The following is a 24,592-nucleotide window of genomic DNA, read 5'->3' on the forward strand; positions in this document are numbered from 1 at the left end:
CAGAAACCCCTCCTCCTCCTCCCCTCCTTCCCCCCTCCTCCTCCTCCTCATCATCATCATCATCATCAACATCATCATCGGCTGTCCCGTTTTCCATAATGGTATGGGTTGGATAGTTTGGCAGGAACTGGGCGAGCAAGGACCGCACCAGGCTCTACTATCTGCTTTGGCATGGTTTCTGTAGCTGGATGCTCTTCCTCATGCTAACCACTTTACAGTGAGTACTGGGTGCTTTTTTATGAGGCACCAGCAACACACTAAATAACTTGCAAGACAAAAGACCTTTAACTGCGAAAGAGAGAGAGAGAGAGCGGTATAGTGAGGGATGGCTTCATGCCAGGTGAAGAAATATTAGATTGAGCTGGCAGAAATGTTAGCACGCTGGGCGAAATGCTTAGCAGTATTTCGTCTGTCTTTGCCTTTCATCCTTTCTGGGTTGATAAATTAAGTACCAGTTATGCACTGGGGTCAAGGTAATTGACTTAACCCCTTTGTCTGTCCTTGTTTGTCCCCTCTATGTTTAACCCCTTGTGGGCAATAAAGAAATAAGATTATGATAGAGGAACTGAAACTGGTGTCACACAGTCGAGGAGATACATGGTAACCCCAGATGGAAAATGTGAGAGAGAGCAAGAGAGGGAGAGAGAGGTGAAGAGTGGGTGGGAGATAAGGTGCTAAAGATGTGTCAAGGTATAATCTATTTAAGCACTGATTTGTAAGTAAATTTCTATTTTTAGGAGTTACGAGATGCCAATGAAAACAAATATTTTGAAGATTTATTAAACAATCAAGAAAATGGGAATGTTTCAATTAATTTAACTCTAAGCGAAAAAGAAGTTTTAACAGTAAGTAAATATTTTCAGTTGATGATTAATTGATAATTTTTTCCTTTTAGAAAATTGTTGTTTGCTGCTATGTAGTTCTGGTGTGACCTGGTCAACCCCTGATAAAGCGAATCTAGTGTTTCAGTAGGAGGACTTATTTAGAATTCTATTGCATTAAAAACAAGTTACCTTTTGCTTGTTTCATTCACTGGAGTCTGGCCATGCCTTGAAGAGGTTAGTTGAAGAAATTAAGACTAATGCTATTATATATATATAGGCGTAGGAGTGCCTGTGTGGTAAGTAGCTTGCTTACGAACCACATGGTTCCAGGTTCAGTCCCACTGCATGGCACCATGGGCAAGTGTCTTCTACTATAGCCTCAGGCCAACCAAAGCCTTGTGAGTGGATTTGGTAGACGGAAACTGAAAGAAGCCCGTCGTATATATGTATATATATATATGTGTGTGTGTGTGTGTCTGTGTGTGTCTGTGTGTGTTTGGGTGTCTGTGTTTGTCCCCTCAACATCACTTGACAACCGATGCTGGCGTGTTTACGTTCCCGTAACTTAGCAGTTCAGCAAAAGAGACTGATAAAATAAGTACTAGGCTTACAAAGAATAAGCACTGGGGTCGATTTGCTCAACTAAAGGCAGTGCTCCAGTATGGCCACAGTCACATGACTGAAACAAGTAAAAGAATAAAAGAGTATATATATATATATATTTAAAGTTCGTTACTTATTCTGTTGGTCTCTTTTGCTGAACTGCTGTGTTATGGGGATGTAAACAAACCAACACCACTTGTCAAGTGCTTTGGGATGATATACACAAACTCAAAGACCCACATGCATACATATATACCTACATAAATACATGCATATTATATATAGATAGTTAAGGCAAATTCCAGCTGTTTTCTCTTGAAGCTCATCTGCTTCTTCTATTATTACAATACAATATGTGGTCACAGATGCTGCAGTATGTTAGTCAAAATACATATTACATATTGAAATTCTTTCCTCTGTCTGAGGAATTCTTCATAGGAAACTTATTACATGTCTATCTAACACGTAAAACGTTGTAATTCCTATTAGCAAATGAAACATGTATAACGGAGAATAAATAATTGCAAAAAATTTCCACTTTTCTATTTTGTTATAAATAATACATGCGTGTGTATGTGTGTGTGCATGCATGTATTTTGTCTACCAGATTCCCTCACAAAGCATTGCTTGTTCTACTAGAAGTGGAAAACACTTGCCCAAGGTCTATTCAGTCTCAGCTGATCTGGTTGTAAGCTAAGCAACAGTTTTGCAATAACAATTTTACTATATTTGTTAAGCTGCTTTATCAAGTATCTTTGTACATTATATTGGGTTGTCCGGAAAGTTTGTGCCGATTTATAGTAGCTTACCCTTTGACTTATTTTAGAACATGGTTGAGTCCATAAAATAGGATTTCACTACACCTCTATTTAGAGCACAGTTTAAGCTATCTTTTCGTTGAAAAAGGTTTATGTTCCTATAACCTGTGTTAATTCTGTAACCCTTTAAAATGGAAGATAAGAAAGTTCATTTTCAGCAGTTGATGCTTTGGGAACCAGACAAAATTTGCTGCAGCTTGGCTGGAATGTGTTACTCCACCCTCCTTATTCACCAGATATTGCTCCTTCAGATTTCCACTTACTCAGGTCTCTGCAGAATAGTCTTAATGGTAAAAATTTCAATTCCTTGGATGGATTAAAAAGATACCTTGATGAATTCTTTGCCATGAAATCACCTCAATTCTGGGAAGAGGGTATTTTCAGGTTAAAGGAAAGATGCAGATGTAATGTGCAACAAAATGGTTCATATTTGGTTGATTAAAAATGTAATGGTGAGCATTTATTGACCTTTTTCTTTCCTTTAAAAATTGGCATGAACTTTCTGGACAACCCAATATTTTACTGACGTGTTATTAACAATCACCTAGTAGTAACACGATTTAGAAATATCCTTCCATTTAAGTGTATTTGTAGATATTTTTTGTTCTTTAAATAAATTGTACATTTTTCATTTAAAAAATTCCTTTGCTGACTTAACAAATTGTCTCTAATTTCGTATTTTGTACAGGTTGGAATGAAAGTAAGAATCACTGCTAAACCAACAGATAAATATGTGAGGATGCTTTATTATATGGTAAGAAAAATACTTAAACTTTATTTTTTTATACTTTATTCTTATATTAGTTTCACTCATCAGACTGATACCATGCTGGAGCACAAAGTTTCAAGGTGTTAGTCACTCCCAACTGTTATCAGTAAAATTTTCTTTTTCATTATAATATGTTGCTGTAGAGATTTTGTTTCTGATATCCCTTCAATGAAACAATCCATCTATCTAATATTTTAAATTAATTAATTAACAAGTCAGTTGCTTTAGTCTAATCTTTGGCTGAATTGGAATTCTTTGCAGATAATTCTATAGCATCTTAAATATGTTTCTATTCTTTTTTCTGCAATATTTTAATGGTATATGCTAGAGTTTGACAAGGAATTCTATTTTTGTCTTTGACAGAATGATGAAGCTTATAGCTTTAGCCTATGTTGTTATATGCTTCTATTTTTATGTGTTGAAATAAGCAAGTTTAGTTTATGTTGATAAATGTTCACCCTTTTGTATTGAAGCTTATGTGTTTGGTTTAATTTAATTTCTTTACACTTTGTCTTGCATGTTGAAACACAAAGGCTTGGTTTTTCTTCTTCCTCCTCTGTCTTGCCATTTAACATACATTTTCCATGCTGGCATGGATTGGATGGTTTCACAGGATTCTGCAAGCTGTAAGGCTGTGTTGAGCTCTAATGCCAACTTTGGTATGGTTCCTTTGGTTGGATTCCTTTCTGAATGCCAACCACTCTTCAGGTACAAGTGAGGTTACCAAATTAACTTGCAAGGCAATAAAAGAAAGGAATGAGAAGAAAGGGGAACAAAAACAAAAAAAAAGGTGGAAGGGAAAAGAAGGGAAAAGCCTCCTTGACTATATGGTGGGAGTTAGCATTTGAGAGAGCGAAGGGCAATGATTCTATGTAAGGTGTTGAGAGACTAGAGTGTGGTGGAAGAACAAGCACAGATGGCTTGTTATTGAGATGCAAATATTTTTTCCATATCAGCCATCACTGAAGAGTTGTGATGTTACTCAACTATTTTGTTACATAATATCTGGTTAGCTTATATCCAGTGCAAAACTGGTTGTTAAGATCAGTTGAAATAGATCTGTTATACTGCATACTTTGACTCACACTCCACCTTATGTGCTGAAGCACGCAGGTTTGGTTTATGTTAATATATACTTTAGTCCTTGTATGTTTAAATACACAAATTTACTTTCAGCTCTTATTTATTTGTAAGTTGTATTGACAATGATGGTGTTTATAATAATGATGACCATATTATTTATAGCCTCCAAACAACAAGGTAATTACTTTTTTACTTCCCTCTTTAGAATCTTTATACAGTTAAAACCTATTCTTTTTCTTCGTACTTTAATCACCTGCTGCCATGAAAAGATGTTGCCAAAAAATGGAAAACCCAAAAGTCTGTTTCAGACATGCAGTGTTTCTGCAGAATTATGCATGATAATCTCTGTCTGTTCAGAAATGCGGCAGATCAAAAAGGCTTTGATCAATTTATATCAGTCAACAGCATTTAATAGGGTAGAGCAGAAATATCTCCTTGTTGTACTTGTAATGTTAAGATTTGGGACGATTTATTAGCAAAAGATGTAAGAATAAATATGAGGAAGAATGTTCAAAGGTTTCTGTGAATAGCTTCTTCATAAGTAAATTTAAAAATTGGAAAATCAGAAACTGATATCAAGCTAGACAGTGACTGGAATAAGAGCCCCTTTGTTAAAAGACTATATTGAAAAAGGAAGCATTTTTATCTTTTCAAAAATATTGTATATATGTGTATATATATGTGTGTGTAAGTGCAGGTTTGTGTATGTTTGTGTTTTGTCTTGATAGTCATAAATGAATGTCACTGTCATACAATTGGCATCATTCATTTCCAATATTCAATCCAGTCCATGCAATCATGGAAACCTGGATATTGATATGACAATGATGACGACACTCACAACAGCAGTGGTTTCAGTGGTGATGACAGCGATGGCAATGGTGATGATGATGATGATGGCATCATACTGCTTAAATATCATCAGTTTTCTGGAAAAAAAAAAATCTCCTGTAAAGCATGTGTTATTCTAATATTTTTATGAAGAACTTTTGTGGAAAAAAATCCATTGGCTACCATCAAATCGACTTAATCCATTTGTCTGTCCATGTTTGTCCCCTCTGTGTCTAGCCCTTTGTGGGCAGTAAAGAATATTAATATTGGAGAATATTAATATTTATAAGGCGGCAAGCTGGCAGAATCGTTAGCACGCTGGGAAAAAATGCTTAGCGGTATTTCGTCTGTCTTTACGTTCTGTGTTCAAATTCCACTGAGGTCGACTTTGCATTTCATCCTTTCGGGGTCGATAAATTAAGTACCAGTTGTGTACAGGGGTCGATTTAATTGACTGGCCTTCTCTTCTAAAATTTCGGGCCATGTGCCTAGAGTAGAAAATAATATTGGAAATGAATGTAGTCATAGAATGGTAAGTCAAATTTGTGTAGGCCTGGTATGAGGCTAAGATGTCTGCAGAAATCTTGGTACAGTAGGAAGTTTTGGAAATCAATGGTGAGGGAAAGAAATCCTCTTAACATTGAGAGTTATTGTAGTTGTTGCTGTTGTTGTTAAGTAACAAGATGGGTAAGGGTGATTAGGTGATGGTCTAGGGCTTAGGGGCGGGAGACCCCAGACCTTGAAAAAACAAAAAACTTTGGCCATCTTGTTGTAGTCGAGGGCTCTTCATTGATGCCCGACACCACTGGGAGGTGGCCCTTGGAGTCGCTGGAAATGGAGATCTCCAGGTCCAAATTCTTGAACGGCTGTTGTTGTTGCTGTTGTTGTTGTTGTTCTTGAGTAACTCTAGGGCATCTCTGATTGAACAGATGGGATAAAACTAATTAAAAAAAAACTTTATGCTGACCTTTGATGTATGCTGTGCTTGACAAGACCTGTCCAGCCAAGTGACATCATAGACATGACCGATGCTACTTGAACATGGAGCGATATACTGTGCTTGGGAAGACCCATCAAACCATGTGAAATCATAGTCATGGCTGATACCAATGTTGTGTAACTGGCACGTAAAAAATACCATTCAACTGTTAGGACTCACAGAGCCAGTGACAAGTGACTGAGATCTTTGGCGTTATATTGTGCTTGAGAAGATCTGTCAAGCCAAGTGAGATAATATTCAAGGCTGATGCCAGTGCTGCGTAACTGGCACCCATGCTAGTGGCATGTAAAACACACCCACTACGTTCTTGGAGTGGTTGGCATTATGAAGGGCATCCAGCCATAGAAACCATGCCAAATCAGATTGGTGCAGCTCCCCAGCTTACCAGTTCTCAGTCAAACTGTCCAACCCATGCCAGCATGGAAAACAGACGTTAAATGATGATGATGATGATGAGTTTATCTAGGGTTACATCATTCAATGTGTCATTTTTTTTAAAGTTAGCAGCATGTGATTTGAAGGAGATTTCACTGCTATTTCTAGCAAATTGAATGACCATGTAAAAGCTTCCTTGTTGCCTTGAGTTTTTTCTTTGACTGGGATTCCCTTGCTGGCCAGGTAACATATTTATATAAGAGTATGGGCAAATATATGCATGTGTCTATGCTTATGCATATGTGCATATGAGGACTGACGGTATAATTATTTCTGCATGCATATAGCATCAAATATCTTTCAGAATTTTAAACTAATCTCTGTTATTTATTTTTAATTTTTGCAGATAATTTCTAAAGGAAAAATTTTGCTATTGAATAAAAAACCAAGTGGTCAGAATGTTTGGAACTTTGATGTGAACATCATAAGACACATGATCCCTACAGCCAAATTTTTAGTCTATTATTTTCAGGAAGAAAGGATAATTTCAGCATCTATAAACCTTAATGTATATGACATTTGTCCATATAAGGTAAAACTCACAAGGCTTCAACAGCTTTGACCCCCACTCTTTTTTTAACTATACATCCTTTTGAATATTTGTTTGTATACACTTACATTTTACACTGACATGTATATATAATTATTGTCTAATTATAGAAGGCATATATATGTATATGTATATATATATATATATATATATTATATATATATATATATATATATATATATATATATATATATATAAATATATATATATATATTATATATATATATACACACATATACATATATATATATATATAATAATTAAGTAATACAAGTGTGTGTGAACTTGTATGTATATATATATGATATATATGCATGCATGTATGCATATGTGTGTCTATATATATATATATATATATATATACATGCACACACACGTACACACTCACACATACACACATGTATGTACACACTCACATACATATAGAGTGGGCCTCTGAATAGTTTTCATGTAGAAAATTCCATTTACAAGGTATTTGACCACCCTGTGATTATAGTAGAAGGCATTTTCCTAATGTACCATTTCTGACAATATATATATATTAAGTTTATGTATCTCTCTAGACTTAGAGCTATATGTTTAGATATTTAACTTCACTCAAACTTACGCTTCAAATTGAGATGGTAAATAACCCAAGGAGTGTATATTATGCACTCCATCTGAAATAATTTTTTACCTCAAAAAGGGATGACGTTTAAGTAGTTCAGCTCCCACTCTCTAGGTAACTGTTTCTGCCTTAATTCTTGTTAATTCTCATTCTATTTCTCTCCCTCTCTCTCTCTCTCCTCTCTCTCTCTCTCTCTCTCTCTCTCTCTCTCTCTCTCTCTTTCTCTGGCTCCCTTTCTCTGGTTGGGTAACCATGGACTTTCTCTACAGCAAGACATCCATTTCTGCCTCTCTGTCACACTTCTAATTTTTCATCATCTGACATAAGATCACCTCCTCCAATGCTTTGACTCCTCTCAAAGACTCTTTGTTATGCAAAGTCACTTGGTGACCCCACCAGAGCAGGTGCCACTTAAAAAACACCCAGCCCACACTGTAAAGTGGTTAACATTTGGAAGGGCATCCAGCTGTAAAAACTACGCCAAAACTGACCTCATCTGTGCAAGTGCCATGTAAAAAGCGCAAGTTGATACAAGTTTCAAAATATATTGTTTGATAATGTCAGATATAATCATTTTTAGATTAATTTATCTTTTTCACATCCACTCATTCCATGCTAGTATGTGTTGGACACGACTTCTTGAGGCTAAACTCAACAGCAGAATGCCCCTTTTAGTGGTATCTGATTCTTTTCCTGATGACATCCAGTGCCCTTCCTGATGACATCCCTTAATTACTTTTTCATTAACATACCATATTTGATGGTATATATGATGCACTTTTTCTTCCCACAAAAATGACTTTAAAAAATCACTCTGGGTCCTATATGTGAAGTAGGGTCTCCCATAAGCTTTAATGCTCTAATGACATTTTTTTTTCATGAATATGCTCTACTGAAATTGGGGTGCATCTGATATGGCTGTGCATCTCTTATGCCATCAAACACGGTGCTTTATTTTGCTGGTCCTCATACTTTGAAGGGGGACACAAGCAAACATCATTGTCAAGCTGTGTCAATATGAAGACACATAGAGATAAACATGCAGGGATAACTGGGAGAGACGATAATGGCAGGATGTAATGAGAGTGATATTACAGAGTTGAATAATGGAAGTAAAATGCTAATGGCAGTTGATGTCTTTGCTGACAAGAGAGGAAGTGTATGATGAATTATTGTAGAAATGATTAGGATGATCGCCACCACCACCACCACCACCATAACCACCACCACCACCACCACCACTCCCATCACTACCACCACCACCATCACCACCACCACTACTGCTGCAACCACCACCACCACCACACCACCACCACTCCCATCACTACCACCACCACCATCACCACCACCACTACTGCTGCAACCACCACCACCACCACCAAAACCACCACATATTCTACCTGTCTTATGTTAAAACTGACCAAATCCAACCACTCATACCTAACCTACAATATCATTCTAAAAATATAAAAACACATTATTGAAATCTTGAAGTTACAAGATAATGCATCATTAAATCGAAGTAAGGTGAATAGGCACAGGAGTGGCTGTATGGTAAGTAGCTTGCTTACCAACTTCATGGTTCCGGGTTCAGGCCCACTGCGTGGCACCTTGGGCAAGTGTCTTCTACTATGGCCTTGGGCCGACCAGAGTCTTGTGAGTGGATTTGGTAGACGGAAACTGAAAGAAGCCCGTTGTATATATGTATATATATATATATATGTGTGTGTGTGTGCGTGTCTGTGTTTGTCCCCCCAACATTGCTTGACAACTGATGCCGGTGTGTTTACGTCCCCGTAACTTAGTGGTTTGGCAAAAGGGAACGATAGAATAAATACTAAGCTTACAAAGCATAAGTCCTGGGGTCGATTTGCTTGACTAAAGGCAGTGCTCCAACATGGTCGCAGTCAAATGACTGAAACAAGTAAAAGAGAAAGAAGTATTACATTTAACAAAGAAATCTGAATGCTAAAGGGTTAAGCAAGACACTTTATTTCATGCTGCTCCAATCCACTTAACTGCAAAAATGGGTAGTGCCTGTATTTCAAAGGGCCAGCCTTGTTGCATTCTGTGTCCCTCTGAATCTACCAGCGAATTACATTAAGGGTACTCTTTTACTCTTTTATTTGTTTTAGTCATTTGATTGTGGCCATGTTGGAGCACCACCTTTAGTTGAACAAATCAACCCCAAGACTCATTCTTTGTAAGCCTAGTTCTTATTCTATTGGTTTCTTTTGCTGAACTGCTAAGTTACAGGGTCGTAAACACACCTGCATCGCTTATCAAACGATGGTGGGGGAGACAAACACAAACATGCACACACACACACACACACACACACACATGATGGACCTTTTTCAGTTTCTGTCTACCAAATCCTCTCACAAGGCTTTGGTTGGCCCGACGCTATAGGAGAAGAAACTTGCCCAAAGTGCCACGCAGTGGGATTGAACGTGCAACGATGTGGTTGGTAAGCAAGCTACTTACCACACAGCCACTCCTGTGTATTTGTTGAGTGCTCAGCCACTTGCATGTTAATTTCATGAGCAGGCCATTCAGTTGGTCGGATCAACTGGGACACCTATCATTTATAACTGACGGAATGCCATCTAGATCTAGGTGATAAATGAGCAAGAGATATTACTTATATCAATCTTACTGGTTAAATGGCACTATATTTTGTCAATGCTAGGAAGAATAAAGAGCAAGGTTTACTTCAGAAAGATTTGAAAAAAAGAAGCGTAAAGGGGAAATGTGGGGCAGCTGCTATGAATGGCCCTAAATGTGAAATGGTAGCAATATATGACAAACGAATGCCCTTGTGGAGATCTGCGAAAAGATCAGGCAACAATGGCTGCGACCATCTGATTGCTTTGTGCACCATCTTAAACTGGAAGCATTCAAATTAGACTTGTGGAACTCACTTCACAGTGATGTAAGAAAAGGGAAATGGCATCACATTTACGCCAACAACTTCATTGCAGATATTGGCCTGGAACATATCCAGGACCTCGAGGTAGTGATAATAAACAGAGAAGTGTGGTGGGTGGACCGTTCCTGCAGCCCAAGTTGGAACCCAGCGATAATAAATATAATTTACTAATTAATGTACTAAATAGTTCATACAACTGGCTATAACTCTTATGTACCCTCTCTCTCTTTCGGAGAGGCACTGAGCAGCTATACGCACACATACACACACGGCAGTAACTTCCACCTACCGAATTCAATCACAAAGCTTCGGTCGACTCGGGGCTATAGTGGAAGACACCTGCCCAAAGTGCAACGCAGAGGGACTGAACCCGAAACCATGTAGCTAGGAAGCAAGCCCCCTAACCACACAGCCATGCCCACGCCTACAGCCATGCCAAATTTGTATACTATTTAAAATTATATTTTAGGTACTAATAGTATTTTAAGTTCAGAAATTATTTTACTTACTCACTCCTTAGAAGACGTTTAAAATTTTCAGCATTTAGAAAATGAAAAGGTCATCTATGTAATTTTCAAAAATCTTTGCTATCACATTCTTCAATGGCTGTAGAGAAAAAAAAAAGTGAAAAGAAATCCATTTTTTTCCAAAAAACAAAAATGGAAAGAATATGTTCTTTGAGTTGCTACTTTTTGGTATATATGTGTTTGCATATTTTTATATGTATATTATTCTTACAAAATTACTGAAGTTATATTTATTGTTGGTCTTGTAAAAGATTGAACAACACTTATACACATACACACTTACACATACGCACACAAATACTCTCTTTCTCTCCCCCCTCTCTCGCTCCACTCTCTCTTTTTCTCTCTTATTTGTACCTCTTATGTTTGCATGTTTCATTGTTCAACATGTTTATGTGTCTCTTACAGTTTACACACAGAAGTAAAGTACTCAGGTCACTCCTGTTGGATGCAGGGGGGAGGGAGTAGAAAGAGAGGGAAAGGAGGAGGAAAGGAAGGAGTGAGAGAGAGCGAGAGAGACAGAGAGGGATAGATAAGCAGAGATAGAGAGAAAGAGGGTAGTTGTGTAGGGATGAGTTTATGGAAGAGAAGGAAGAAAGGCATATGAAAGAAACAGAAGCATCTTGGAAGATGAGAGATGAGAGAAAGAGTCAGGTAAATAAATAAATGGACAAATGAAACTATAAACAAATATAAATAAACATACAAGTGAATTTTTTTCTACTACAAACATGGTGATGGTGGTGGTGGTGGTGGTGATGCTTTGACATTTGGGAGAGGGAGCTTAGTCTGCACTCCAGTGCTCTTTTATCGACCCAGAAAGGATGAAAGGCAAAGTTGAACTCATTGACATTTGAACTCAGAATATAAAAGAATCCACAGAAATATCACTAAGAATTTTGTCGAATATGCTAATGATTCTCCCAGCTTGATGAGTAGGCAGATAGATTAAATAAGTACAATATGAGAGGCTGCTGAGAAGTTCCTTGCTTTAAGGGTGTCACCAAAGGCTTTTACAGGACTTAGGAAAACTGAAGGTCCACTGCAACAAGTGTGTGAATCTGAAAAGGTGGATAGGGGAATATGTCTTTCTCTTTTTTTTCTCTTTTTACTTGTTTCAGTCATTTTGACTGCAGCCATGCTGGTGCACCGCCTTTAATCGAGCAACTCGACCCCGGGACTTATTCTTTGTAAGACCAGTACTTATTGTATCGGTCTCATTGGCAGAACCGCTAAGTGACGGGGACATAAACACACCAGCATCGATTGTCAAGAAATGCTAGGGGAACAAACACAGACACACAAACATACATGCACATACATATATATACATATATACGACGGGCTTCTTTCAGTTTCCATCTACCAAATCCACTCACAAGGCTTTGGTCGGCCTGAGGCTATAGTAGAAGACACTTGCCCAAGGTGCCACACAGTGGGACTGAACCCGGAACCATGTGGTTGGTAAACAAGCTACTTACCTATCCTATTGTATTTTCTTTTACTCAAACTCAGAAACATTTCAGCACCCTCTCATGTGTATGTGTATACACACACACACACACGCACACATACACACACACACACACACACGAGAAGGTGCTGAACAGCTCCTGGCTTTACAGATATCACGAAAGGCTTGGTTTGAGGCCCAACTTTCCGAGTTCTTTTACAGGGCTTAGAAAAACTGAAAGGACCATTGCAACAAGTGTGTGAATCCAAAAGAAGCCTATCTTATATAAATGTGTGTTTGTGTGGGTTGTCTTTGTGTTTGTGTTTTTCCCCCTCCACTTCTTGGGAACAGGTGTTGGGTTGTTTACAATTCCGTAACCTAACAGTTTGGCAAAAGGGACTAATAGAATAAGCACCAGGCTTAAAAATAAAAATAAGTACTGGGGTTGATTGATTTGACTAAAAATTCTTCTAGGCCCCAGCATTGCCTCATTCAAATGACTGAAACAACTAAAAGATAAAAGATATGTACACATACACACACACACACACACACACACATATATATAGGTGCGGGCGTGGTTGTGTGGTAAGAAGCTTGCTACCCAACCACATGGTTCTGGGTTCAGTCCCACTGCATGACATCTTAGGCAATTGTCTTCTACTATAGCCTCGGGCCAACCAAAGCCTTGGGAGTGGATTTGGTAGACAGAAACTGAAAGAAGCCCATCATAATATATATATATAGGCACAGGAGTGGCTGTGTGGTAAGTAGCTTGCTTACGAACCACATGGTACCGGGTTCAGTCCCACTGTGGGGCACCTTGGGCAAGTGTCTTCTACTATAGCCTCGGGCCAACCAAAGCCTTGTGAGTGGATTTGGTAGATGGAAACTGAAAGAAGCCCGTCGTATATATGTATATATATATATATATATATATACAAAATAAGAAAATGGAGAAATATATCTAAATCAATTATCAACTACCAGATAATGCCCAATCATATACTTTATTAAACCACTACATAAGAACATTAAGGTCAAACATAATAATATAGAACAAAACAGTGTACACGAAGGAGTAATATGATACAATAAGTACAATATGTATAAGAGGATATAAATAAATATAAATAAATATAAATATAAACTACATCTTACAGCTGTTTCGGCCATATATTTATATTTTTGATTTTGATTTTTCTAGTTTCAGCTAATGAGCTGTGGCCATGCTGGGGCACCGCCATTTATGTATATATATATACATATACATACATACATGTATGTATGTACATATATATATATGCATATATATGTATATATATAGAGAGAGATAGTTTGATTTCTATTGGTTTGTTTCGAGACGCATAAATTATAATGGTTATCGACAATTTTTGTTTCGGCATATTTGGCATTAGAATTTTTCTCTTGCCCTTATCTTGTAAATTATTTATAAATTTAACCTTTAAAGGTATTTTTTGATATGCTGGCCATTGATAAAATTTTTTTCCCCAAAAAAATTTTATCCTACATTAGTTATATATATATATATATATCTTTTACTTGTTTCAGTCATGTGACTGTGGCCCCATGCTGGAGCACCACATTTTGTCGAGCAAATCGACCCCAGGACATATTCTTTGTAAGCCTAGTACTTCTTCTATCATCTCTTTTGCTGAACCGCTAAGTTACGGGGACATAAACACACTAGCATTGGTTGTCAAACACAGGCACACAAACATATACACACACATACATATATATATATATATATAAATATATGGCCGAAACAGCTGTAAGATGTAGTTTATATTTATATTTATTTATATTTATTTATATCCTCTTATACATATTGTACTTATTGTATCATATTACTCCTTCGTGTACACTGTTTTGTTCTATATTATTATGTTTGACCTTAATGTTCTTATGTAGTGGTTTAATAAAGTATATGATTGGGCATTATCTGGTAGTTGATAATTGATTTAGATATATTTCTCCATTTTCTTATTTTGTATATATATATATATATATATATATATATATATATATATATATACATATATACGACGGGCTTCTTTCAGTTTCCATCTACCAAATCCACTCACAAGGCTTTGGTTGGCCCGAGGCTATAGTAAAAGACACTTGCCCAAGGTGCCACACAGTGGGACTGAACCCGGTACCATGTGGTTCGTAAGCAAGCTACTTACCACACAGCCACTCCTGTGCCTATATATATATATTATGATGGGCTTCTTTCAGTTTCTGTCTACCAAATCCACTCCCAAGGCTTTGGTTGGCCCGAGGCTATATATATATATGTATGTATATATATATATATACATACATATATACACATATATACACACATGTATATATATATATATATATATATATATTAATAAATACACACATATATATATATGCACACACATATATGAACCTAGCCTAGTAAAGACTAATCTTGTGGAATGTTTTCTATAAATTTACAATTCCATTAATTGCTTATAATTTTCATTTTGTAATTAGTTCTATCCTCTTTGGCCTCTCAAGTTCATTGCTGAATTTGTTTACATTACCAAACGCTCTAAGAAACACTCGCATAATAAACAGGGTGAAGCCTTTGCAGAATACTCATTAATTGCACATAGATATCTAGTGTTTACTTATCTTTCTCATTACGTGAAAATCCGTTGTATAAACACTAATTTTTTGCGACAGTATGCACTATCTTTTCCCTCAGAGGAGAAAGTAATTTCTTGTTTGTTATCTTATACATTGGAGAAGTTTTGAAAGGAATTTTTCTTCGGGAGTTCTCCATGACCTAATACACAAATTATGAATAAAATGACATGCCACTGAAACATATATAGCATAAACTGACATGCTATCATTTATTCATCTCTTTTCCTTATATATATATATATATATATATTAATAAATACACACATATATATATATGCACACACATATATGAACCTAGCCTAGTAAAGACTAATCTTGTGGAATGTTTTCTATAAATTTACAATTCCATTAATTGCTTATAATTTTCATTTTGTAATTAGTTCTATCCTCTTTGGCCTCTCAAGTTCATTGCTGAATTTGTTTACATTACCAAACGCTCTAAGAAACACTCGCATAATAAACAGGGTGAAGCCTTTGCAGAATACTCATTAATTGCACATAGATATCTAGTGTTTACTTATCTTTCTCATTACGTGAAAATCCGTTGTATAAACACTAATTTTTTGCGACAGTATGCACTATCTTTTCCCTCAGAGGAGAAAGTAATTTCTTGTTTGTTATCTTATACATTGGAGAAGTTTTGAAAGGAATTTTTCTTCGGGAGTTCTCCATGACCTAATACACAAATTATGAATAAAATGACATGCCACTGAAACATATATAGCATAAACTGACATGCTATCATTTATTCATCTCTTTTCCTTATATATATATATATATATATATATTCTTTCTTAACATCAGGGACCTCGTAATGTCCCAACAACACAAAACACAGTACCTGAGAGATTTAGTTGCATGTAATCAAGCAGTAAGTGTGTCACTAACAGAAACACATCTGAATGTGGATGTATCAGATGCTGAGATACACATACCAGGGTATGTTGTGTTTCGAACTGACAGGAGAGAAAGGACTCATGGTGGAGTGGCAATGTATATCCGAGAAGATGTCACACCTGTGGTCCTGCTGTCACACTCAAACTCAGTCTGTGACACTCTGGTGGTATACATTAAACAGATGAAACTAGTAATATGTACCACGTATAGCCCACCAGATGCTCCAAATCATGGGGATTAATTTAAAGAGAGCCTCCAAGAAGTGAAAGAAGTATTAACCAACCTGGATGACAGCCTGCACATACTTCTTTTAGGGGATTTCAACCTCCATTACGTCAAATGGCCTGAGGGTCACATTCTCTCAGGTATGTCGCGGCAGGTCATGAGGCATGCAAAATCTCTTCTTGACCTCACTAACATGCTCCTTATGGAGCAAATAGTGCTCCACCCAACAAGGGGAAAAATGCCCTGGACCTCTGTTTCACAAATAACACGGCGCTCATCCATAATTTTGGGGTGACAGTGACGATTGTCTTGGACCGTAACTGAATAGAACTAACAATCTATGGTCAGCAGAAGACTACAGACATGCAGTCTTCTAGAAGCTCCCAACTCCTCACCAGCCTGAACTTTCACAAAGCTGATTGGAAGGGTATCGAGAAAGAGGGCATGGAATATAACTGGTCTGCCAGTCTCTCTGCAGAAGACATTGACATGAAGCTACAACACGTTATGACAATCATGCGTGACATATGCAGTAAGTTTGCTCCAGAACGAATGCCAAGCCAGCAGAAAAATATATTACCTAAAGACAGGAGGATTCTAATGAGACGATGAACAAAAATCTCAAATCTTCTAAATAGGTCACTAAAGGATAACAAACAATCCTACCTCAAACAAACATTGCTCGAGATCGAAAATGAACTCAAACGCTTCCATGAGAAAGAGAGGCCAGAAAAAGAGGTCAGGGCTGTCAAAAATATTAAGACAAACCCTAAAACCTTCTATAGATATGCAAAAGAAGCTGCTTCAGTACAGTACAAAATAGGGCCACATGAATTTGAAGTAATATTCCAAACAGACTATATATGTTTTCCAACAATACAAAGTTTTTAAATTAATTATTGACATCCCAGAGAAGATAAATCTACTCATAAAGATGTGGATATAAGTTCCAAGAAACATGAGGAGAGATGCCGGTCAGACCACGGTTAAGTTTGCATCTAACTGTTGCAGACAAAATTCCATAGTAGCATGAAAGACAGCGGGGTAGGTTTAGCTAAAGCAAAGGACAGCAGGAGATTTCTATTGGTTTGTTTCAAGACGCATAAATTATAATGGTTATCAACAATTTTTTGTTTCGGCATATTTGGCATTAGAATTTTTCTCTTGCCCTTATCTTGTAAATTATATATATATATAAGAAATATTGAATTTCTAAATCTCTCGTAGAGACATGTACGGTGGTGGGGCGATAGAATGGTTGTATACTGTCAATCTAACAAGAACGTGACAGTAGGGGGTATACCACCGCTGTATAGCCCTAGGAAGCATCGAACGCTTCCTGATAGCTTTGACACATTTTTTTCCCTGTGTCCTTATATACATAGGGAAAAAAAATGTGTCAAAGCTATCAGGAGGCGTTCGATGCTTCCTAGGGCTATACAGCGATGGTGTACCCCCTACTGTCACGTTCTTGTTAGATTGACAGTATACAACCATTCTATATATATATATATATATATTTGTGTCTGTGTTTGTCCCCCCACTGCCACTTGACAACCGATGTTGGTGTGTTCATGTTCCTATTCTTTTATCCTTTTACTTGCTTCAGTGGCCATGCTGGAGCACCGTTTATATATATATATTGGCAAAGAAAGATGTAATGAACTATATGATAAAACTTGGATGTATAAATCTCAGTTCTCTTGATCTTTATTGATTTATTGTTTTTTCTCTACTGACACTATGCAGTCTTTATAAGAACATTGGATTTACCAAAGTGAGGAATAACCAAGTATAGTAAATTTAACTAACTGGAGTTTGTCCACATTCACTGAGGTTAACCAGCATTGTTTACTGATAAGAGCAAGCACAGTACCCACTAGGATTATATATCACTCTTAACCTTTTTTTAAAAAATTTACTTGAGATGTATATACATATATATATATATATGTGTATATATATATATGTGAGTTTGTGTGTGTGTGTAAGTGTAAGTGTATATCAAATAAAGAACTTAAAATAGGTACATCAAACATAAAAGAAGAAAATTGAAATTATCCAGATACATTCTGAATGATGAATGACTTGCTAAGTGTTTTGTCATTTCCTGTGTCATTTAGGATGTTGAACGAATTTAGAAATTTTAAAATATATCTAACTCACCAATCCATATGGTTATCACAGCAATGATTTTTGAATAGTTGAACATTTAGAATTTGTTAATGTGTTTAATTCATTCTATATATTTTTTTTTTCAGATTCACACTAATAAAATGGAATACCTTCCCAATGAAAACATTGAGGTTGGGATATCTGGTTCACCAGGCCAACATGTTGTGCTATTATTTATGGACAAGGCCATGAGCTACATTGACAGCCGACCCAAAATTACAAAAGAATTTGTAAGTAATCTTGCTTTTGTATTTGGTTTGCAAGGTTCTTGATGTGAAACTATGTGCTGAAACTGATTTTGTTATATTTTGGGAGGGTCATTATACCAATAATGTGTATGTTTACACACACACATGCTAGTGCTACATAAAAGGTACTCAATACACTCTGTAGCATGGTTGGCATCAGGAAGGGACCCCATGCACAAAACCTTGCCAACGTAGTCTCTGGAAACCAAATGCAGCCTTCTGGCTAGTCAGATCATGTCCAGCTCTCCAACCTATGGTGGTATGGAATAAGAACATTAAATAATGATGATAAACACACATGCACATGCACACACACATGCGCGCACACACACTCACACACACAAAGCAGATTTAAGATACCAGCTCCATTTGACAATTGAATAATAAGCATAGGCGCAGTCATCGCTGTGTGGTAAGATGCTTGCTTCCCAACCACATGTTTTTGGGCTCAGTCCCACTGCATGGCACCTTGGGCAAGTGTCTTCTACTATGGCCTAAGTGGAATTGGTAGGCGGAAACCAAAAGAAGTCCATTGTGTACTCTTTTACACTTTACTCTTTTACTTGTTTCAGTCATGTGATTGTGGCCATGCTGGAGCACCTCCTTTAGTTGAGCAAATCGATCCCAGTACTTATTCTATTGGTCTCTTTTGCTGAACCACTAAGTTACGGGAACATAAGCATACTAACATCGGTTGTCAAGTCATGTTAGGGGGACAAACAGACACACAAACATATATACACACATACATATATATATATATATATATATATATATATATATATATATATATATATATATATATACACACATATATACGATGGGCTTCTTTCAGTTTTCGTCTACCAAATCAACTCACAAGGCTTTGGTCGGCCTAATGCTATAGTAGAAGACACTTGCATAAGGTGCCATGTAGTGGAACTGAACCCGAAACCATGTGGTTCGTCAGCAAGCTACTTACCACACAGCCACTCCTACATGTATATATATGTGTGTGTGTATGTGTGTGTGTGTGTGTGTGTATGTCTATGTTTATGTGTATGTGTCTTTGTGTTGGTGTTTGTTCCTCAACCATCGCTTGACAACTGATGTTGGTGTGTTTACATCCCCGTGACTTAGCAGTTCGGCAAAAAGAGGCTGATAGAATAAGGACTAAGCATACAAAGAATAAGATCTGGGGTTGATTTCTCTGACCAAAAGCCCTTTAAGGCAGTTCTCCAGCATGACCACCACAGTCAAATGACTGAAACAAGTAAAAGAGCAAAAGAGTACAAAACAACAAGACAATGCATTTTTGGAATGAACTGTACACGAAATTAATTTCTAAAATATAATATATATAATTGTTTATGTTTGTCATTAAACATCATATTGCTAATTTGGTTCTCTCTATAAATTATAACATTTCTAGATAAGAGATGAAATGCTTTTGAATCTCCAAACTGATAGAATGCTGAATGTAAGTTTGCATTTTGTTATTTCATTTTGTTTTATTTAATTTTTATTTAATTTTATTTTGTTTCATTTTATTTTATTTTATTTTATTTTATTTTTATAAGCTCTTTACAGCAAGATGCCTGTTCCTTTCCCTTTATCATATCTTGTTACCTGGCATAGAGTCACTTCTCTCAATACTACTTCCCACCTCAGCTGAGGGGTCTTTGTCTTGCTAGTTACTTGGTGACCTTACTTGGAACTGGTGCCACATAAAAAGCACCCAGGACATTCTGTAAAGTTAGGAAAAACATCCAACTATAGAAACCCTGACAGGAGAGCTTCACAAAAATCCTGTAGCTTGCCAGCTCTTGTCAAACTGTCTAACCCATACCAGCATGGAAAATGAATGTTAAATGATAATGGTGATGATGATGATGATGATGTTGATGTCTTTTTTTATTTTATTATTTCAAAGGCAACCATACAGGTGACACATAACAAATCCCCAGTATGCTCTGTGGAGTGGTTGGCATGTAAGGAAGGCATCCAGCCATAGAAACCAAGCCAAAACAGACTGGAGCCTGGTGCAGCTCTCCAGCTTACCAGCTCCAGTCAAACCATCTTACCCATACCAGCATGGAAAATGGATGTTAAATGATGATGATGATGATGATGATGTCAACGATGATGACAACGATATTTTATATTTATTTCAATGCAGGCTTGGCTATGTGATTAAGAATTTTTTTTTTGCAACAACGTGGTTTTAGTTGAGTCCCATTGTGAGATACCTTGGGCAAGTATCTACCACTATACCCCCAGGTTAACCAAGCCTTGTTGTAAATTTGGCAGATGGAAACAGAATAGAAGCACCTATGTGGGGTGGTTGGTGCTAGGAAGGGCATCCAGCCATAAAAACCATGCCAAAATGGACACAGAAGCCTGGTGTAGTCTTCTACCTGGCTGGCTCCTGTCAAACCATTCAACATGCCAATATGGAAGGCAGACATCAAATGATGATGATAATGATGATGATGATGTATGATGCAGACATATTCTATGCCCATGAAATGTCAAATAATGTCAAGCTGAATTAAACTGTTACTATATATCATCATTGCCATTTAACATCCACTTTTCCATGCTTGCATGGGTCAGAGAGAATTTATTGAGGCAGATTTTGTTTTTGTATGGCTGGATGCTTTTTCCATCACCAACCCTCACCAGTTTCCAAGCAAGGTTACATTTTGCCATCGCTAGACATGTCTTTCCACAGATGTTCGGAAATAAATAGCACTGGTGATGCTCATTTACAAGAATCATGTGATGTTTAAGACAAAGGTACACACAAACACACACACTATGCACACACAGCACACAACACACACACTAACACACAAACTCATACACACATATATATATATATCCTGTGCTTATCCTAATTCTTAGACGGGATACATTATATATCTGCATACTGTTGTTGTTGGCTTTATCTTGTATCTGAGAATTTATTTTCTTCTTTGCTGATCACTTTATCATCATCATCATCATAGTTTAACATCTGCTTTCCATGCTAGCATGAGTTGGACGATTTGACTAAGGTCTGGCAAACCAGATGGCTGCACCAAACTCCAATCTGATCTGATAGAGTTTCTACAGTTGGATGCCCTTCCTAACGCCAACCACTCTGAGAGTGAATTGGGTGCTTTTACATGCCCCCAGCATGAGGGCCAGTCAGGCAGTACAAGCAATGGCCACGCTCAAATGGTGCTTTTTATGTGCCACCTGTACAGGAGCCAGTCCAGCAGCACTGGCAACGAATTTGCTTGAATGTTTTTTCACGTGCCACCAACACAAGTGCCAGTAAGGCAACGCAAGTAACAATCACACTCGAATGGTGTTTTTTATGTGCCACCGGCATGGAGGCCAGCTTGTTGCTCTGGCAATGATCACGCTTGTATGGTACTCTTAGCGCTCTAATAGGACGAATGCCAGTCATCAAATTTGATTTTGATTTCGAATGATAATACTGTTGATGACTCTATTGACCAATTCTTTCATAGAGGAGTCAGTGACATTGACTGTATGGCAATGTTGGTGAAGGATGAGGTTGATTTTGTCATGTCTTTCTCTCTTGTTGGTTTGGTCTCTTCCTTTTGTCTTCTGGTAGCTTTGAAGTTTTTGGTTCTGATAGTGATGGAGCACCTCTGCTTTGTATGGTCTGGGCAGGGCTGGCCAACATGAGGCCTGCTTGATACTTTCTTGAAAAGGGTTTATTTAAACAAACATTTTAAAAATTTTATCAAAAATTAAAGATTGTAATTAAAAGTGAAAAAGAATGATACTACTGTTTTTGCAACGATAATATTTCCTGTTGAATCAACGATCATTCATTCATTATTGTAATAATAGCATGAGAAAGCAAAATGCTTTCAATTCTCTCAGTATACAAGCAGCCCTCAATAAACTTTCTGTGATTAAAGTAGCCTGCAATGTAATTTAAGTTGGCCAAGCCTGGTCTTGGGCTTGTGTAATACAGTGATCCCTTGCTACTTCGCAGTTCAACTATTGTGGATTCACGACTTCGCGGATTTAAAATATATATATATGAATACCTAAAATTTTTCATTGGTCTTTGAACGGAAAAAGAAGCAGTGGCAGCAACTTCCTATCACAATGTTTTTGCAGCCTCTCAAAAAAGAGCCAGTTCCTGCTGCTACTACTACGGTTGCACCTTCGGAAGAAGTGGAAGAGGTGTTCCAGGAAAGGGCACCGTCATCAGCTTCATCATCATCATTTCTACTGCACAGCAAATTCATCACCATCATCATTCAAATTTTACTTCAACTACTTTCGTGTTGAGTACAGTAAAAATCTTTATTTTTTAAATCTAAAGTGTTATTGCTTAACAGTCGCCCTTGTTATTAATAGACTACTGTAATGGGTGGGTTGCTAACAGAACAGGGAGGGTTTGAAAAGTCCAAATACACGTTAAATAAATAATGTAAATATGGTGTCCCTACTTCGCGGAAATTCAGTTATTGTGGCCGGTCTCGGAACCAATCTACTGCAATAAATGAGGGATCACTGTATGAGACTAAAAGTGTTCACACAAGGAAAACATCTACCCACAAAACTATGTGACAACAACAACAACAATGATGCAGGTGATAACGAAGACATGAACGAAAATGGTTACAATGACGGTTACAAATGCTGCCAACACCAATGAAAACACCACTGCTATGGCATTGATTTTGATGTCAGGAGTATTGGTGCTGTAATGACAATGATGTCTGCAACAAGAGTAGTTTAGATGTATTTGTATTTAGCATTTATCATATTCATTTTTTCAATCTTTTAGTGTTGAATATTTCAAATGAAATTCATTTACTACTGTTTTTTTTTCCTTTACAGAATTTCAAGCTTTCTATAATTGGGAATAGTGCCAAAAAGAAAAGAGATGCAACAGTTTCAAAAGGAGATATGCTCAATTCTCATGCTTTTCCTTCTACCATTCCTAAGGAATCTAATTTTTGGGTATCTTATACATTTTAACTATTTAACTTATCATAAAGGTTTTTAAATGTACATGTGCTCTTCTACTGCTGATTTACTTCCTAAATTACAATATTAACCCATTCACTTTTAAACCAGCCATATCCAGCTCAAATATTCTTCATATTTTATGTTAAAACTGGCCAGCTCCAACCTCTCACACCAAACCTACAATGTCATTTTGAAAATATACAAACACACCATTGAAATCTTGAAACTACAAGATAACGTGAGATTAATTCAAAACAAAGTGAATAAATACTGTAAATCCTCGATGATAATCCGCATTTTTTTCCCAAAATTTAAAAGTCAAAAGTCAAAAAAGTGTGTACTATATATGAGGTTAAAAATGAAAAATATTTTCTAAGCAATGTTCAAGTCTCTATTTGCTGTCTGGCTATGTTTATTCAGATGCATTTTGTGATGTTGGGCACGAAAATACCTTAAGCTAAACCTGAAAGCAATGAAGTCATAAAAGAATCATCCATAAATTGCAGTAAGCAACATTTATTAAAATAAAAGTATTCAGAACACAGAATAACATATAACAAAAACAATTTGCAAACATATTTACATTCCCATATAACAGTTAAGAACATCACCATTATTGTATTACGCATGCGTGGAAGCATTTGTTCAACTAGGTGCTGCTAGCTTAATTATGCACGACTCAAGTTGGAGAAGGGGTGCATATTATACACAAGGTTTAGGTTTTTCAGAAATACAGCCCCCTAAAAATCCCCTGCGTATTATACTCAAGGGCGGACCTATACTCAAGGATTTACAGTTAGCAATACATTTGACAAAGAAATTTGGATGCTAAAGGCTTAATAAATCTTTGGTATTCTAGGCTAAACTCTCTTGACCTACCATTCTTTCATACATATATATTACTTTCTAATCTTTTTGACTTAGATTGTTGTATTTCTCTATGA

General features: G+C 36.8%; 1 protein-coding gene across 2 annotated transcripts in view; it reads left to right on the top strand.

Annotated features, from left to right (window-relative positions):
* The window catches only part of LOC115232626 (CD109 antigen-like), a 189,139-nt gene that overhangs the window by 89,768 nt on the left and 74,779 nt on the right, over positions 1-24,592 (top strand). For both annotated transcript variants that reach the window (XM_029802619.2, XM_036513187.1), the window contains exons 10-15: positions 738-845; positions 2,934-2,999; positions 6,710-6,895; positions 18,501-18,644; positions 20,074-20,121; positions 23,517-23,639. In XM_029802619.2, the coding sequence (XP_029658479.2) occupies positions 738-845; positions 2,934-2,999; positions 6,710-6,895; positions 18,501-18,644; positions 20,074-20,121; positions 23,517-23,639 (675 nt within the window). The remainder of the gene's footprint in view (positions 1-737; positions 846-2,933; positions 3,000-6,709; positions 6,896-18,500; positions 18,645-20,073; positions 20,122-23,516; positions 23,640-24,592) is intronic.

This window comes from Octopus sinensis, linkage group LG2, assembly GCF_006345805.1.
Source record: "Octopus sinensis linkage group LG2, ASM634580v1, whole genome shotgun sequence".
Taxonomy (NCBI): domain Eukaryota; kingdom Metazoa; phylum Mollusca; class Cephalopoda; order Octopoda; family Octopodidae; genus Octopus; species Octopus sinensis.